Source organism: Ursus arctos, unplaced genomic scaffold (assembly GCF_023065955.2).
Source record: "Ursus arctos isolate Adak ecotype North America unplaced genomic scaffold, UrsArc2.0 scaffold_19, whole genome shotgun sequence".
In the NCBI taxonomy this organism is placed as follows: Eukaryota; Metazoa; Chordata; class Mammalia; order Carnivora; family Ursidae; genus Ursus; species Ursus arctos.
Window position 1 is genome coordinate 54,938,334 of NW_026622863.1, and position 15,752 is coordinate 54,954,085.

General features: G+C 44.4%; 1 protein-coding gene across 2 annotated transcripts; it reads left to right on the top strand.

The window, feature by feature from the left end:
- The first annotated feature begins 1,721 nt into the window (after positions 1–1,721).
- LOC113250133 (vomeronasal type-1 receptor 4-like) lies at positions 1,722–5,812 on the top strand. Of its 2 annotated transcripts, XM_048224209.2 has the most exons (3): positions 1,723–2,511; positions 4,312–5,075; positions 5,204–5,812. In XM_048224209.2, exons 2-3 carry the CDS (start codon positions 4,359–4,361, stop codon positions 5,270–5,272), a joined length of 786 nt encoding a protein of 261 aa, XP_048080166.1. In that variant the 5' UTR covers positions 1,723–2,511; positions 4,312–4,358; the 3' UTR covers positions 5,273–5,812. The 2 variants fall into 2 exon arrangements, with proteins under 2 accessions (XP_048080167.1, XP_048080166.1); XM_048224210.2 differs by having other exon boundaries at positions 1,722–5,075.
- Positions 5,813–15,752: the final 9,940 nt, after the last annotated feature.

The following is a 15,752-nucleotide window of genomic DNA, read 5'->3' on the forward strand; positions in this document are numbered from 1 at the left end:
ATGGTGTGTTTAAAAGACACAAAAAGCATCATTCGCAAATGGATGTGTATGTTTTATACCACTGAAAATATTTTAAAATTGCAGTCACAATGAAGAATTTTCTACACTACCTCTTTTAAAGTATGTATAATTACCTTGTAAACGTATCAGTATGTGCATAAAATATAAAAGTTGCTACATGAGTTCTGTGATGTTACCTTTTTTTTTTTTTTTAAGATTTTATTTATTTATTAGAGAGGCAGCGAGAGAGGGAACAGAAGCAGGGGGAGTGGGAGAGGGAGAAGCAGGCCTCCTGCCGAGCAGGGAGCCCGATGCGGGGCTGGATCCCAGGACCCCAGGATCGTGACCTGAGCCGAAGGCAGACGCGTCACGACTGAGCCACCCAGGTGCCCCAAGTGTGACGTTACCTCCTTTACTCCTCTCACTTAGAAAACCTGTCATGAATATTCTTTTGCATCGTTCTGTACTTTGACCAATGTGTTCCTTTTGGACAAATTCTACATCTCACAAATGGGGTTAAATCTTTACCAGGCCCTTCTGTTTCCTGAATGTTTGACAGAAGAGTCTCATAAAAGTGGAAGAGTAATATTCTCATGGATTATTGTTGAAATTTATCAATTTCATTTATGAAATTAATTTGTGAAAGCTCTTTGAATAATATGTAGGGAAATATTCAAAAAGGATTGTGGCCATATATTAGAATGTATAGTTTCTGTATAACTGTTCTAAGTCATATGTGATTATTTCCCTCAACATTTTACCTCTTTCTGTTCAGAAGTGCGGCCCTTGGACCAGAGGCATTGGCAACACTTGGTGAACTTGTTAGAAATGCAGAAACTCGGGTCCCCCCCCAGGATGGCATCAGAGCCTGTATGTTAACAAGATCTCCAGGTTGTGGTTGTGTACGTTAAATTCTTGAGAAGTACGCTTCCGACTCACCGTGAGTCCCATTGAGAAAGATGCACAACTTACGTGTGATGTAAATAGAGCAGCCGAACAGAACTGTGGATGCCCGTGTGGATGCCCTAAGGGTAGTCTTTCTCGGGGTTTGGTGAACCTTACGCCCTCCTCTTTCCTCCGAATTAGGGAGAACATCATGGAATGATTTTGTGTCCAGTCCTCTTAGCGTGTAATTCCGACCACTCACCTAAGTCAGAACCAGTTCTCTGAATCGTCTCTTAGGTAAAATTACACAGTCTGCCCAGTGGCCGCATGGTAAATGTAGTATTTATTTCAGGGACGGTTGACATTCAGGGATGTGGCCAAAGATTCCTCCCAGAATCAGTGGGAGTGCCTGGACCCTGCCCAGTAGGATTTCACCCAGTGCTTACTGGTAACAATTCTGGGAAGAAAATGAAGTGGTGAGAACTATGGGAATCCTTCACTGCTCTTGATTTGAGTAAGTTGCGTTGGTTAACCCTCATGCTTCTGTGTGTGAGGGGCTCTTGTGAGCCTTCCCTCTTTCTTCCACGGACACTGTTCTTTTTTTTTTTTTTTTTTTAAAGATTTTATTTATTTATTCAACAGAGATAGAGACAGCCAGAGAGAGAGGGAACACAAGCAGGGGGAGTGGGAGAGGAAGAAGCAGGCTCATAGCAGAGGAGCCTCATGTGGGGCTCGATCCCTGAACGCCGGGATCACGCCCTGAGCCGAAGGCAGACGCTTAACCGCTGTGCCACCCAGGCGCCCCCCACGGACACTGTCCTGCTGCTACTTCCTGTCACGAGCAAGAGTCAGTATTGCTGTTGATTTCCTACAAAACACCTGTATTAGTTGACATTGAATCATGCAGAGACTCAACATTGGAACATAGCGGTGCAGAGAAATCCAGTGATTTCTAACGTGAAACATCGGTGTCATGGATGGCGTTTGCTTGCGTGTGTCGGGAAATCCTCAGGTGATGCCTGTCTCATTTTTGTCTCTGCTCATAGCTTAGGTGTTGGTGCACACGACAGTGTGAAGAGAAGGAAAGAACATGTTTTCTTGGCAGAATGACTTCCTAGGGAAGTTCTCTGCGAATGCAGGGAGACGGCTGTGCCTCCTGACCTGTCAGACCCCAGAGTTTCCTGCCCACGTCAGTCCAGAGTTGCGATGATGGTCTTCAAACGCGCCAACGTTTGCCAGGGTCAGCCTGGAGAGATGACAGAGGAAGAGACTTGCTCGAACACTCCAAAGCTCCCTTGGGAGCCACTGAAAGGAAACGTGTAATTGTTTTGTTTGGTTCCTTTTTTTTTTTTTTTTTAATTAGCAACTGGAAAAAGGTTCCCGGAAACTTTCTCCCTCCCAGCCCGCTCTCTGATTGCTGCTGTGGGAGAGAGGACAAGTGCGGTCCTGAGGGGCAGGTGCGGTCACAGGATCCTGAACCCATATACAGGGTCTGGCTGCCTCCTCCCCTCACCTGCACCGGCTGGTGAGAACTTCACGTCAGCCCACCGTCCTCACCGCAGGCAGAAGCGTGCCTCCCACGGAGAGGCAGAGTTTACCATGAAAGCCTGGCTGTCAGAAGTCCGGGTAAGTGGTTGTATTAGAAAAGGGGCTGCTTCTGGGTTTGACCTCGGTCTACAGTCCCTGCCACACAGAGGCAGGAATAATTCCTGGGGCGTCAGCTAAGCTAATGAGGCAGATGAGGTCCTTCATATCACCCAGTGATGGTGGCCCCTGAGTTAATGTCCTTGTAACTGACCATGACAGTCATTTAATGAAACCTGATTTTTTTTTTTAAAGATTTTTATTTATTTATTTGACAGAGATAGAGACAGCCAGCGAGAGAGGGAACACAAGCAGGGGGAGTGGGAGAGGAAGAAGCAGGCTCATAGCAGAGGAGCCTGATGTGGGGCTTGATCCCATAACGCCGGGATCACGCCCTGAGCCGAAGGCAGACGCTTAACCGCTGTGCCACCCAGGCGCCCCTGAAACCTGATTTTTAAAGTGCTCAGGGATCATAGTTCTGAGATCAACCTGCCACTCTCTCTACCTTACAGGACTCAGAGCCTCAATTGCAGGATTCCCAGACTTGTAACAGATTCGGGCTTGTAATCACAGGATGAATCCTGTGTGGACCACGTAATCCCATGCACAGTCAGTGTATTCAAGTTACAGTTGCTCGAATAGAAATGTTTTCTTCAGCTCCGGTGTCTCATGCAATTAATGGAGACAGTAATTGTGCTTCTGCTGAATGCAGCGGTGGTCTGTTGGTTGTGGTAGGACTTCCTTCTTGAGGTTAGGGACAGATTGTTTAAGGAAAAGGTAACTTTATGAGTTTCAGACAATAGCTGTCAGATTGAAATTATATTTTATTTGGTTTAAAAATATTCTAATATCTATTCAAAATATTCACTACTGCAATTCATAAAATGTACATGGTTTCATACCCTAGAGATTGAATTTTGCATCTGTGTCCCTTACATGTTAATAATTTTCAAAAACCATGCATCATTGCTAGTAATTTTATGAACTTGGTATGAATAAGTTAATAAGTGTATGATCTGAAAAGAATAATGATGTAGTTTTTTTGGTCTGTGCTATTTACCATATAGTGTTGTTTCATGTCCTATAATTTAGGGTCCGGCATGAGTTTTTTCAAAGTTTCCTGCAGTAGGTGACATTGTGTTTTGTTCCTGGCATAAAAGCAAACAGATCCTTTTTCTCTTTTTTTTTGCCCTCCTAATTGCAAGCCGTTCTTCCGTTCATTAAATGGGCTCGTCCTGGGGCAGGCTGCTGGGGTATTAACCTGCAATCCATACCTCTGCTATTCATACGATTTCTGAATATTCATTCATAATTGGCATTGGCTATAGGATAAATCTATGTACATGGAAACGTGTAAGATCAAAATGATGATGTCACCACCAATCTGACACCAAATGGAAAAGCAATAGAAAGATATGTCTGGGTGATCTGAAAAGCACCACTGACCACATTTTTGGTGTTGCTCGGTGGTTCAAAGCGTGCTTCTGTTCCTAGCACCTGGCATTTTCAAGTCCCCATCTGCCCTTAAGCTGCATAGGGATTTAGACGCATGACTTCACTGCTCTTTGCCTGAACTCTGTAATTGCCCCATCTCTGCAGTTAAAGTGACAGTAGCGAGCCTCACGGCTTTGTGCAGAATGAGAGGTGACCATGTGACCGCTCTTCCTAGCGGTGGTCCGTATGTTCTAAGTATTCTCTAAAGGGTATATATTTAAGTCTTGAAAAATGTCTTAGTAAAAGACATCAAGATGGAGACATCTAAGATTCAACTAATCTAGTCAGTGGAGAATACTGGGATTCAGGTGACAGTCTGAAGGCAGCTCCGGTCCGCTTTCCACACAGGCTCCAGTGGCCGTGAAGATGCACATCAGTCCCTGAGAAGCGACAGGATGGCCACGAGGGATCTGGCGGTGGGCGTGATCATCTTATCACAGACTGTGCTGGGAGTCCTGGGGAACTTCTCTGTTCTGTGCCGTTATGTCCTCCTCCACATTGCTGGGTGCAAGGCAAGGTGCACGGATCTCATCCTCAGGCACCTGACTGTTGCCAACGTCTTGGTCGTTCTCTCTAACGGCGTCCCCCAGACGTTGGCAGCTTTTGGGTTGAGACATTCCGCCAGTGACTTTAGATGCAGCCTTCTTTCCTTTGTTCGGAGAGTGGCCAGGAATGTGTCCATGGAGAGCACCTGCCTCCTGAGTGTCTTCCAGGTCATCACGGTCAGCCCCCAGAACTCCAGGTGGGCCGTGCTGAAAGGGAAAGCTCCCAAGTACACCGTCCCCTCCACCACCCTGTGCTGGATCCTGAACGTACTGATGAATACCATTTTTCCCCTCTCTGTGACTGGCGAGGGGATCGATGCAAACTTCACGAGGAAAAGGGATTTAGGGTACTGTTGTGCAGTACTTTACAATATGACCACAGCCTCGCTGTTCACAGCATGGCTCTCAATCACTAACGTGTTCTCTCTGGGGCTCATGCTCGGGGCCAGCGGCTCCCTGGTTGTCATCCTGTACAGGCACAAGCAGCGGGTCCGGCACATTCACACGAACACTGTCTCCGCCAGATCCTCTGCGGAGTCCAGAGCCACCCAGAGTGTCCTTCTCCTGGTGAGCACCTTCGTATTTTTTTATACCCTCTCCTTAATTTGTCAACTTTGTCTGGCTTTTTTAATTAACGCCAGTCGGTTACTGGGGAGCTTGTCTGCGGTCTTCACTATGTGTTTTCCTGCTCTCAGCCCCTGTGTGCTCCTGAACACGGGTGTCTCCACGGTGTCCAGACCCAGGTTTGCCTGCAGAAGGAGTAAGAAATTGACAAAGCAATGACATCGTGGGACGCTTGGGGGCTCTGTTGATGGAGCGTCTGCCTTCAGCTCAGGTCATGATCTCAGGGTCCTGGGATCGAGTCCCACATCGGGCTCGGTGCTCAGAGGGGAGCCTGCTTCTCCGTCTCTCTCTGTCCTCCTGCTGCTTGTGCTCTCTCTTTCAAAGACATAAATCTTTTAAAAAAAATTCCCTCATCTTATTGGAAATGTGTTTTTATTTCCCACAATATTCTGTTGTTAACTCACTCATTGCCCATAGGTTGATGGGATTGATAGGATCCCTCGTTGGCCATCGATTGATAGGATTCCCCATAGATGGACAGTTATGCACGGGGCACATTATGAGGGGGGCAGAGGCACACATCACTGGTACATTGCAGTGCGTGTACGAACACGCACGTATATGCAGGGTGATCTAGATACACGCGTGTAATTACACTATGTTTCTCAGCCCTCAAGCAATAATATGGAAAAGTGTGCAGTAAGAAATATAGAAATAGTATTAAAGACGACAATGACCAACAGCTTTAAGTGTATCTGGTATTTATATCACCTTCCCGGTTGGTGTTTAAAATTACATGGAATGTGTCTTCCATGTTTTTACCTTCATTCTTTTAGCTGCGTCTCTTGGGGGAAAAAAATCTAAGCGTGGTCAAAGTTCAGCTTTAATAGAAATAATTATATGTCTTGAAAATAATGACTATATTTGGGATTGTATTTATTGATTTACTGTGTGGTGTTCCTGACATCTGTTCTGAACTTAAAATCCATTCCAGTAGGTACATACGGTGCTAAGTATCTCTTGGTTTTTAACCTGGATATTGCAACATTCTTTAAGAAACGAATGGGTGACAATATCGGATGCTTTTAGCTTCTGCCGTGACAACATCAGGGAGCAATGACACCAGTCTGTTCGGATGCTCACAACTTTCTTATTGTTGATCTGTACTTTAAAAATGAATACGCATGCGCGGGTCCGAAGCGGATAGCTCTGTGATGTGTCACGCGCGCACGCCCCTCTGTGCCTCAGAACACGGCCAGGCTGGCAGGAAGCCCCTCCTCGCGGCCCCTCCCAGGCACCATCTTCAAGGGTCACCCACGGGACGTCTCACATGTAAATCTCTGACCTCGTTTGTCCTCGATACAAAAGGAATCCTGTAGCATGAACTCTTTTGTATTTTCACGGTTCAATTGCATGCGTTTGTGATTTTATTGGTAACTATTCCATGTTGTTATTGATCATTTCTGGGCGCTGGCGAGTGGATCTCATGGTCTGAAAATCAGACAAGTTAGCCGCTATGCTGATGAAGTACACGGAGTGATCTTTCCACTTGGCGCTGTTAGAATGACGCTGATGTGTAAATTCTAGAGTGTGCTGAGATGCGCGGGGGGTGTTTTCAGGTGTATACGGAGTAGTGATACTGCTGGGTCTCAGGTTTCCATCTGTTTGGCTTCGGGACAGATTGCCAGACAGTCTCCCAAAGCGTGTGCGTGAACTTGACCCCAACGCCTGTGGATGGGATTCTCCGTTTAGTTGCTTTAGTTTTTGGTTTATTGTTCTGGTTGTTGTGTGATGGTACCAGGCAGTGACTGTATTTCCATTTTCTTGATGAGACAGGAACTTGAACATCTTTTCCCATATCTATGCGCCTTGAAGTAAATCGTTGTTTTGTGTGTCTTTTGGTTTATTTTACCCATTTGTTTTCAGTTGTGTTGCCTCTCTTTCTCTTATTGATTTACAGGAGATATTTCTACATGTAGAATATATCTATTCTTGGTACTGGTTCTGTCTGTCCGTCCGTCCGTCCATCCATCCATCCATCCATCTATCCGTGTGTGTCTCTATCTAGGTGCCTTTTGATGAGGACAAACTCTTAATTTTCATCTAATTTGTCGTTTCCTCCTTTCTAGTTGAGGTGTTTTGTTTTTTTTTTATGAAGGTTTTATTTATTTGAGAAAGAGTGCACAAGCAGGGGGAGCAGGAGAGGGAGAAGCCAGCTCCCTGCTTGGAGGGAACTCCATGCGGGACTCCATCCCAGGACCCCGGGGTCATGACCTGAGCCCAAGGCAGATGCTTAACCAACTGAGCCACCCGGGCATCCCATGGTGTTTTCTTCTTTTAAAGAAATCTTTTCCCAACCTATCAATCACGAAAGTAGTGTTCCCCAACTCCCCTTGGCTCACTCTTTCTGGGGACGCTCAGCCTTCCTGTCGGAGGACTTAATGAATCATCTCAGCTTTATAAGGAGATAGTATTGTTGCTGTACCAGGACGTACTAAAGTTTCCTGAACTTGTTCCCTGTCGGTAAGTTGTATTTTCCATGTCATTTGCACCTGCAACCCCACCTGCAGTAGGCAGTAACCTGCCCATGTCTTTGCCTTGAATGTGAGACGGAGACACCCTACCACAAGAAATACACCTTCAGATTCTGTCTAAAGGTTCAAGTCTCCAAATGAGGAGAGCAGTTTGATTGGGGAGTAAGCCCAGTGTGACAATATGTATATAATATTGATATCAGTACAGAAAGTGTTCATGTATGTTAGGAAAACATCCCAAATTCCATAAAAAAGGATGGATAACTCTGAAGGCAGTGAAAATTGGTCCATTTGTAGATGAAACTGGTATTGGGCAAGGGGTAATTCATGGGGACTTACATTTATTTTATTCCTTACATATTTTATAATGAAACATGCATGTAATTGTTTACAGGCAAAAATATCTTACAATATTGAAATATATCCACAGAAATATTACTAATGGTGACTTCCTGGGATAGCTTCTTCTACGGGAAAAGAAAGGAAAAACAGAAGACTAAAATGTGCTGTGTGTGTCTATGTTTTATTTTCTTAAAGCATGTGTTATGTTTTAGAATCCCCACAATAAATAAAAGGGTTTTCATCCTATCAGGTTTAGGGCATAAGAGGTCAAGGCATAAGCGGGGCTCGGAGACGGTATAGATATTTATTCCCGTCACTAAGCATCAAGTACCAATAAACACATCCTGCCAGACCCACCGGGGTCACTCTGTCTGGCATCCCCAAAGAGGAGAGAGAAGGCTGGGTCATTCCCCCAAGTTCTACTTGCAGCTAGCTCTAAGCTGTCTACTCAGATTAAGGAGTTTTTAGGGTTATTTTTGTATGTAAGATTTGTGTCTCATAACCTGAAATTAAAGAAAAAATCCAATAATAGGTGAAAACAAATATAAATGGGGAAATCGAGTGGGGAATGAATTACTCACAACCGATTATGACTTTCAGCCATCCCTCCTCTCCTACCTCCGTTTCCCCACAATTAGGACCTCCACCTGGCAGTCGGGTGAACGTGATGGGTCCCATGTCCTTCATCTCCTGTCTCTCCTCATCTCCCTGACTTCTGCCTGCCCCATCCTCTCCACCCAGCCTTTCTAGACAGCCATCCTGCCACATTGCCTCCAGTGTGTGCCCTTTTGAGTTCTCTATCACAAAGAATTCCATCGTCCATCCAACACTTCCCTTCCTTCAGCTCCATGCCACCCTTCCTCCCCTCCCTGTATCCCATCCCTGACCCCCGTTACAGCGACTGCATCCCAGGGATTGCGTCCTTGATGTTGATAGCCCTCAGCTGTTGATTGCCCCCATCGCCCCCCACCATTCTTCACTGTGGTGCTTTGCTCCCTGGTCCTGTCATCCCAGCCCCTTTCCCGGGTCCTTTGGTCCACTGATGCCCACCGGTGGACTTTCTCCTTGCTCCTGTTGTCTATATATGTCCGTTTCCTCTCTGCACCCTTTTCCTGTGGACCATGCTGGGCCCCCAGGATCTGCACCACCAGCTATCGTGCCTCGCTTCTGTAGCCCTTTCCTGAATATTGTCTGCAATGCATTTACCCAGCTGTGCCCTCTGCATTCCTGCACGGACTCTCACTCCTCCCCTTACAGCCTTGCATGCCGTGACACCTGGCACCCATATGGTTCCACCACCTGGTGTTCCCCAGATGCCTCACTTTCTTGTACTCTCTGCCCCTTGCACGCCCCTAAGCCCTGCAGTGTATTTTATCCCCATTGCACCTTTTGACCCTCATGTGCCCTCAGAGCCTGCGACCCTCTCCCCTGTGCCTCGATCCCACGTGCCCCTTGTCTCTGCAACCACATCTCGTCCCCGTGCATTTTCCCGTGTCCTGTTTGTTGCCGTGCTCTCCGTCATGCACTCGCCTCCTGGACTCTAGGTCTCCCCCTGTGCCCTGGGTCCCAGATGGCTGATGGCAGTTTGACAGTCTAGACTGTTGTAACTGTTCCCCGGTGGGGTGCTCCAGGGCTGGAACCCAGGTGGGGGTGCCCTCCAGTTTCCTGGTCTGTGGTGAAGAGGCCAACAGGGAGAGGAAAGGATTCTTTTTATTTCATAGGGTCCTGTGAAAACAGAGATGAAGCAGTCCTGGTTCTCCTCACGAACTGTTATTCTTGAGCAAAGGATTAGAAGGTTGAATTGGGGACCGTGGGGTCAGTGCAAGGAAGCGCTGGTGTATAGGAGAGTTGGGTTCATTGGGGCCAGCTCTGTGGGTGGTGGGAGTTCTGATGTCACCCAGTGGGACATCCACAGAGAAAACAGATTCTGTTATCATCATCATCATTATTTGTATTTCTTTTCCCTTTTTGGGAATGAAATAGTTTCTAATATCATTGTCCCAGAAAACTAAGGTTTCCTATTAAATTGCTTCCTATTTTATAAAGGACATGGAAGTGTCTTTTCCTTTCCTTTTTCTTTCTCTTTCCATTTCTTCCCCCGTCCCGTCCGTCCTTCCTTCCTTCCTTCCTTCCTTCCTTCCTTCCTTCCTTCCCTCCCTCCCTCCCTCCCTCCCTCCCTCCCTCCCTCCCTCCCTCCCTCCAAGGTTTTTAAGAAATATCTACACCCAACATGGGGCTCCAACTCACAACCCTGAGATTGAGAGTCACATACTCTTCAGACTGAGCCAGCCAGGTGCCCCGGAAGTGTCTTAAATAGATAAAATTATGTGAATTCTGGGAGTAGCTTCTACTGGGCAGGCTCAGGAAAGACAGGTATGTGTGGTGAGAGCATTAAGATCTAGTCTCTTAGCCAATTCAAGTTTCTGAGAAAGTATAATCTATACCCACCATGCTGTACATTATAACCCCCAGGACTGATTCATACTGCGTAGCTGAAACTCGTCCAAGATGTCCTCATTCCACCCACACCCTGAGCCCCTGGCAACCAACTTTCTAGTCTTTGCTTTTTTGAATTTGACATTTATTTATTATTATTTTTTAAGGATTTATTTTATTTTTTGTTTTCTTAAATATTTTTAATAATTTATTATTATGTTAGTCACCATACAGTACATCCTTAATTTTTGAGGCAAAATTCCATGATTCATTATTTGCGCATAATACCCAGTTCTTCATGCAATATGTGCCCTCCTTAATACCCATCACCGGCCTATCCCAATCCCCCACTCCCCTCCCCTCTGAAGCCCTCAGTTTGTTTCCCAGATTCCACAGTCTCTCATGGTTCATTCCCCCTTCTGCTTACGCCCCCCTTCATTCTTCCCTTCATTCTCCTACCGATCTTCCTACTTCTTATGTTCCATAAATGAGTGAAACCATATGGTCATTGTATTTCTCTGCTTGACTTATTTCGCTTAGCGTAATCTCCTCCAACCTGTCCATGTTGCTGAAAATGTTGTATAATCGTTCTTTTTGAAGGCTGAGTAATATTCCATTGTATATATGGGCCACATCTTTTTTTTTAATAATAATATATTTTTTAATATATTATGTTAGTCACCATACAGTACAGTACATCCCTAGTTTTTGATATAAGGTTCCATGACTTATTACTTGCGTATAACAGTCAGTGCACCATGCAATACGTGCCCTCCTTACTACCCATCACCAGCCTATCCCATTCCCCCACCCCTCTCCCCTCTGAACCCCTCAGTTTGTTTCTCAGAGTCCATAGTCTCTCATGCTTCATTCCCCCTTCTGATTACCCCCCCCTTCCTTATCCCTTTCTTCTCCTACCGGTCTTCCTAGTTCTTATGTTCCACAGATGAGAGAAACCATATGATAATTGACTTTCTCTGCTGGACTTATTTCACTTAGCATTATCTCCTCCAGTGCCGTCCATGTTGCAGCAAATGTTGAGAAATCGTTCTTTTTGATAGCTGAGTAATATTCCATTATATATATGGACCACATCTTCTTAATCCAGTCATCTGTTGAAGGGCATCTCGGCTCCTTCCACGATTTAGCTATTGTGGATAATGCTGCTATGAACATTGGGGTGCATATGGCCCTTCTCTTCACTACGTCTGTATCTTTGGGGTAAATACCCAGTAGTGCAATGGCTGGATCATAGGGTAGCTCAATTTAGCTTTTTAGGGGACCTCCACACTGTTTTCTAGAGTGGCTGTACCAACTTGCATTCCCACCAACAATGTAGGAGGGATCCCCTTTCTCCACATCCTCTCCAACAATTGTTGTTTCTTGCCTTGTCAATTTTTGCCATTCTTTTTTTTTTTTTTTAAAGATTTTATTTATTTATTTGACAGAGATAGAGACAGCCAGCGAGAGAGGGAACACAAGCAGGGGGAGTGGGAGAGGAAGAAGCAGGCTCATAGCGGAGGAGCCTGATGTGGGACTCGATCCCAGAACGCTGGGATCACGCCCTGAGCTGAAGGCAGACGCTTAACCGCTGTGCCACCCAGGCGCCCCAATTTTTGCCATTCTAACTGGTGTAAGGTGGTATCTCAGTGTGGTTTTTTTAAAAATATTTTTTATTATATTATGTTAGTCACCATACAGTACATCCCTAGTGTTTGATGTAAAGTTCCATGATTCATTACTTGCATATAACATCCAGTGTACCATGCAATACGTGCCCTCCTTACTACCCATCACCGGTCTATCCCATTACCCCACCCCCTCCCCTCTGAAGCCCTCAGTTTGTTTCCCAGAGTCCATAGTCTGTCATGCTTCATTCCCCCTTCTGTTTACCCCCTTTCTTCTTCCCTTTCTTCTCTTACCGATTTTCCTATTTCTTATGTTCCATAAATGAGTGAAACCATATGATAATTGTCTTTCTCTGCTTGACTTATTTCGGTTAGCAGTATCTCTTCCAGTCCCATCCATGTTGCAGCAAAAGTTGAGAAATCATTCTTTTTGATGGCTGAGTAATATTCCATTGTATATATGGACCACGGCTTCTTTTTTTAAAATTTATTATTATTATTATTATTTTAAGATTTTATTTATTTATTTGATAGAGAGAGACAGCCAGTGAGAGAGGGAACACAAGCAGGAGGAGTGGGAGAGGAAGAAGCAGGCTCCTAGCGGAGAAGCCTGATGTGGGGCTTGATCCCAGAACAACGGGATCCTGCCCTGAGCCAAAGGCAGACGCTTAACGACTGCGCCACCCAGGCGCCCCTATTATTATTTTTTTTAATGTTTTTTTATTACGTTATGTTAGTCACCATACAGTACATCCCTGGTTTCTGATGCAAGTTTCGATGATTCATTAGTTGCTTATAACACCCAGTGCACCATGCAATATGTGCCCTCCTTACTACCCATTGCCAGTGTATCCCATTCCCCCAGCCCCCTCCCCTCTGAAGCCCTCAGTTTATTTCTCAGAGTCCATAGTCTCCCATGCTTCACTCCCCCTTCTGATTACCCCCCTTTCTTTATCTCTTTCTTCCCCTACCAATCTTCCTAGTTCTTATGTTCAATAGATGAGAGAAATCATATGATAATTGTCTTTCTCTGCTTGACTTATTTCACTTAGCATTATCTCCTCCAGTGCCATCCATGTTGCAGCAAATGTTGAGAAATAGTTCTTTCTGATAGCTGAGTAATATTCCATTGTATAGATGGACCATAGCTTCTCAATCCAGTCATCTGTTGAAGGGCATCTTGGTTCCTTCCACGATTTAGCTATTGTGGATAACGCTGTTATGAACATTGGGGTGCATATGGCCCTTCTCTTCACTACGTCTGTATCTTTGGGGTTAATACCCAGTAGTGCAATGGCTGGGTCATAGGGTAGCTCAATTTTTAACTTTTTAAGGGACCTCCACACTGTTTTCCAGAGTGGCTGCACCAACCTGCATTCCCACCAACAATGTAGGAGGGATCCCCTTTCTCCACATCCTCTTCAGCAATTGCTGTTTCCTGTCTTGTTGATTTTTGCCATTCTAACTGGCGTAAGGTGGTATGTTAGTGTGGTTTTGATTTGAATTTCCCTGATGGCTAATGATTTTGAACATTTTTTCATGTCTGTTAGGCATTTGTATGTCGTCATTGGAAAAGTGTCTATTCATATCTTCTGCCCATTTTATGATTTGTTCATTTGTTTCTTGTGTATTGAGTTTGAGAAGTTCTTTGTAGATCTTGGATACCAGTCTTTTATCTGTAGTGTCATTTACAAATATCTTCTCCCATTCCGTGGGCTGCCTCTTAGTTGTTTTGACTGTTTCCTTGGCTGTGCAGAAGCTTTTTATCTTGATGAAGTCCCACAAGTTTATTTTTTCTTTTGTTTCTCTTGCCTATGGAGATGTGTCATGAAAAGGTTGCTGTGGCCGATGTTGTAGAGGTTGCTGCCTATGTTCTCCTCTAGGATTTTGATGGATTCCTGTCTCACATCAAGGCCTTTCATCCATTTGGAGTTTATCTTTGTGTATGGTGGGAGAGAGTGGTCAAGTTTCATTCTTTTGCATGGAGCTGTCCAATTTTCCCAGCACTATTTATTGAAGAGACTCTCTTTTTCCACTGGATGTTTTTTCCTGCTTTATCAAAGATTAGTTCCCCAAAGAGGCGAGGTTCCATTTCTGCGTTCTCTATTCTGTTCCATTGGTCTATGTGTCTGTTTTTGTGCCAGTACCATGCTGTCTTTGTGATCACAGCTTTGTAGTACAGCTTGAAATCCGGCATTGTGATGCCCCCAGCTTTGTTTTTCCTTTTCAACACTTCCTTGGTGCTTTGGGGCCTTTTCTGGTTCCACACATATTTAAGGGCTGTTTGTTCCACTTCTTTGAAAAATGTCATTGGTATTTTGATCGGGATGGCATTGAAAGTGTAGATTGCTCTGGGTAGCGTGGACACTTTAACTATGTTCATTCTTCCGATCCATGAGCATGGAATATTTTTCCATCTTTTTGTGTCTTCTTCAATGTCTTTCAAGAGGGATTTGTAGTTTCTAGAATATGGATCCTTTATGTCTCTGGTTAAGTGAATTCCGAGATAAGGTATAATTTTTGGTGCTATTGTAAATGGGATGGATTCCCTAATTTCTCTTTCTTCAGTCTCATTGTTCGTGTATAGACATGCAACTGATTGCTGAGCATTGATTTTGTATCCCGCCACATTACTGAATTTAACTATAACTTCTAGTAGTTTGGGGGTGGATTCTTTTGGGTTTTCCATATAGAGTATCATGTCATCTGCGAAGAGAGACATTTTGACTTCCTCTTTGCCGATGTGGATACCTTTGATCCCTTTTTGTTGTCTGATTGCTGTTGTAAGGACTTCTAGTACTATGTTGAGTAATAGTGGCGAGAGTGGGCACCCTTGTCGTGTCCCTGATTTTAAGGGAAAGGCTTCCAGCTTTTCCCCATTGAGAATGATATTTGCTGTAGGTTTTCATAGATGGTTTTTATGAGATTGAGGAAAGTACCCTCTATCCCTACACTCTGAAGGGTTTTAATCAGGAAAGGATGCTGTATTTTGTCAAATGATTTTTCTGCATCTATTGAGAGGATCATATGGTTCTTGGCCTTTTTCATGTTGATATGATCTATCACACTGATCGATTTGCAAATATTGAACCACCCTTGCATCCCAGGGTTGAATCCCACTTGGTCTTGATGGATTATCCTTTTAATGTATTGTTGGATCCTATTAGCTAGGATCTTGTTGAGAATTTTGGCGTCCATATTCATCAGGGAAATTGGTCTGTAATTCTCCTTTTTGATGGGGTCTTTGCCTGGTTTGGGGATTAAAGTCATATTGGCCTCATAGAATGAGTTTGGTAGTTTTCCTTCTGTTTCTATTTTTTGAAACAGTTTAAGGAGAATAGGTATTATTTCTTCTTTGAATGTTTGATAGAATTCCCCGGGGAATCCATCAGGCCCTGGAGTTCTGTTTTTTGGAAGGTTTTTAATCACTGTTTCAATCTCTTCATAATTAATTGTTCTGTTTAAAAAATCAATTTCTTCCTGTTTCAGTCTTGGTAGTTTATAGGTTTCCAGGAAGGCCTCCATCTCTCCCAGGTTGCTTAATTTATTGGCATAAAGCTGTTGATAAACGTTTCTAATAATCCTTCCTATTTCATTGGTGTTGGTTGTGACCTCTCCCTTTTCAGCCATAATTTTATTAATTTGGGTCCTTTCTCTATTCTTCTGGATAAGTCTTGCCAGTGGCTTATCTATTTTATTTATTCTTTCAAAGAACCAGCTTCTAGTTCTGTTGATCTGCT

Bases quoted from the DNA above. Each gene is read 5' to 3' on its own strand.
- LOC113250133 (XM_048224210.2), top strand. From the start codon at position 4,359: ATGGCCACGAGGGATCTGGCGGTGGGCGTGATCATCTTATCACAGACT. The intron at 5,076-5,203 runs GTGAGCACCTTC...TCCTGCTCTCAG, and splicing joins CCCAGAGTGTCCTTCTCCTG to CCCCTGTGTGCTCCTGAACA.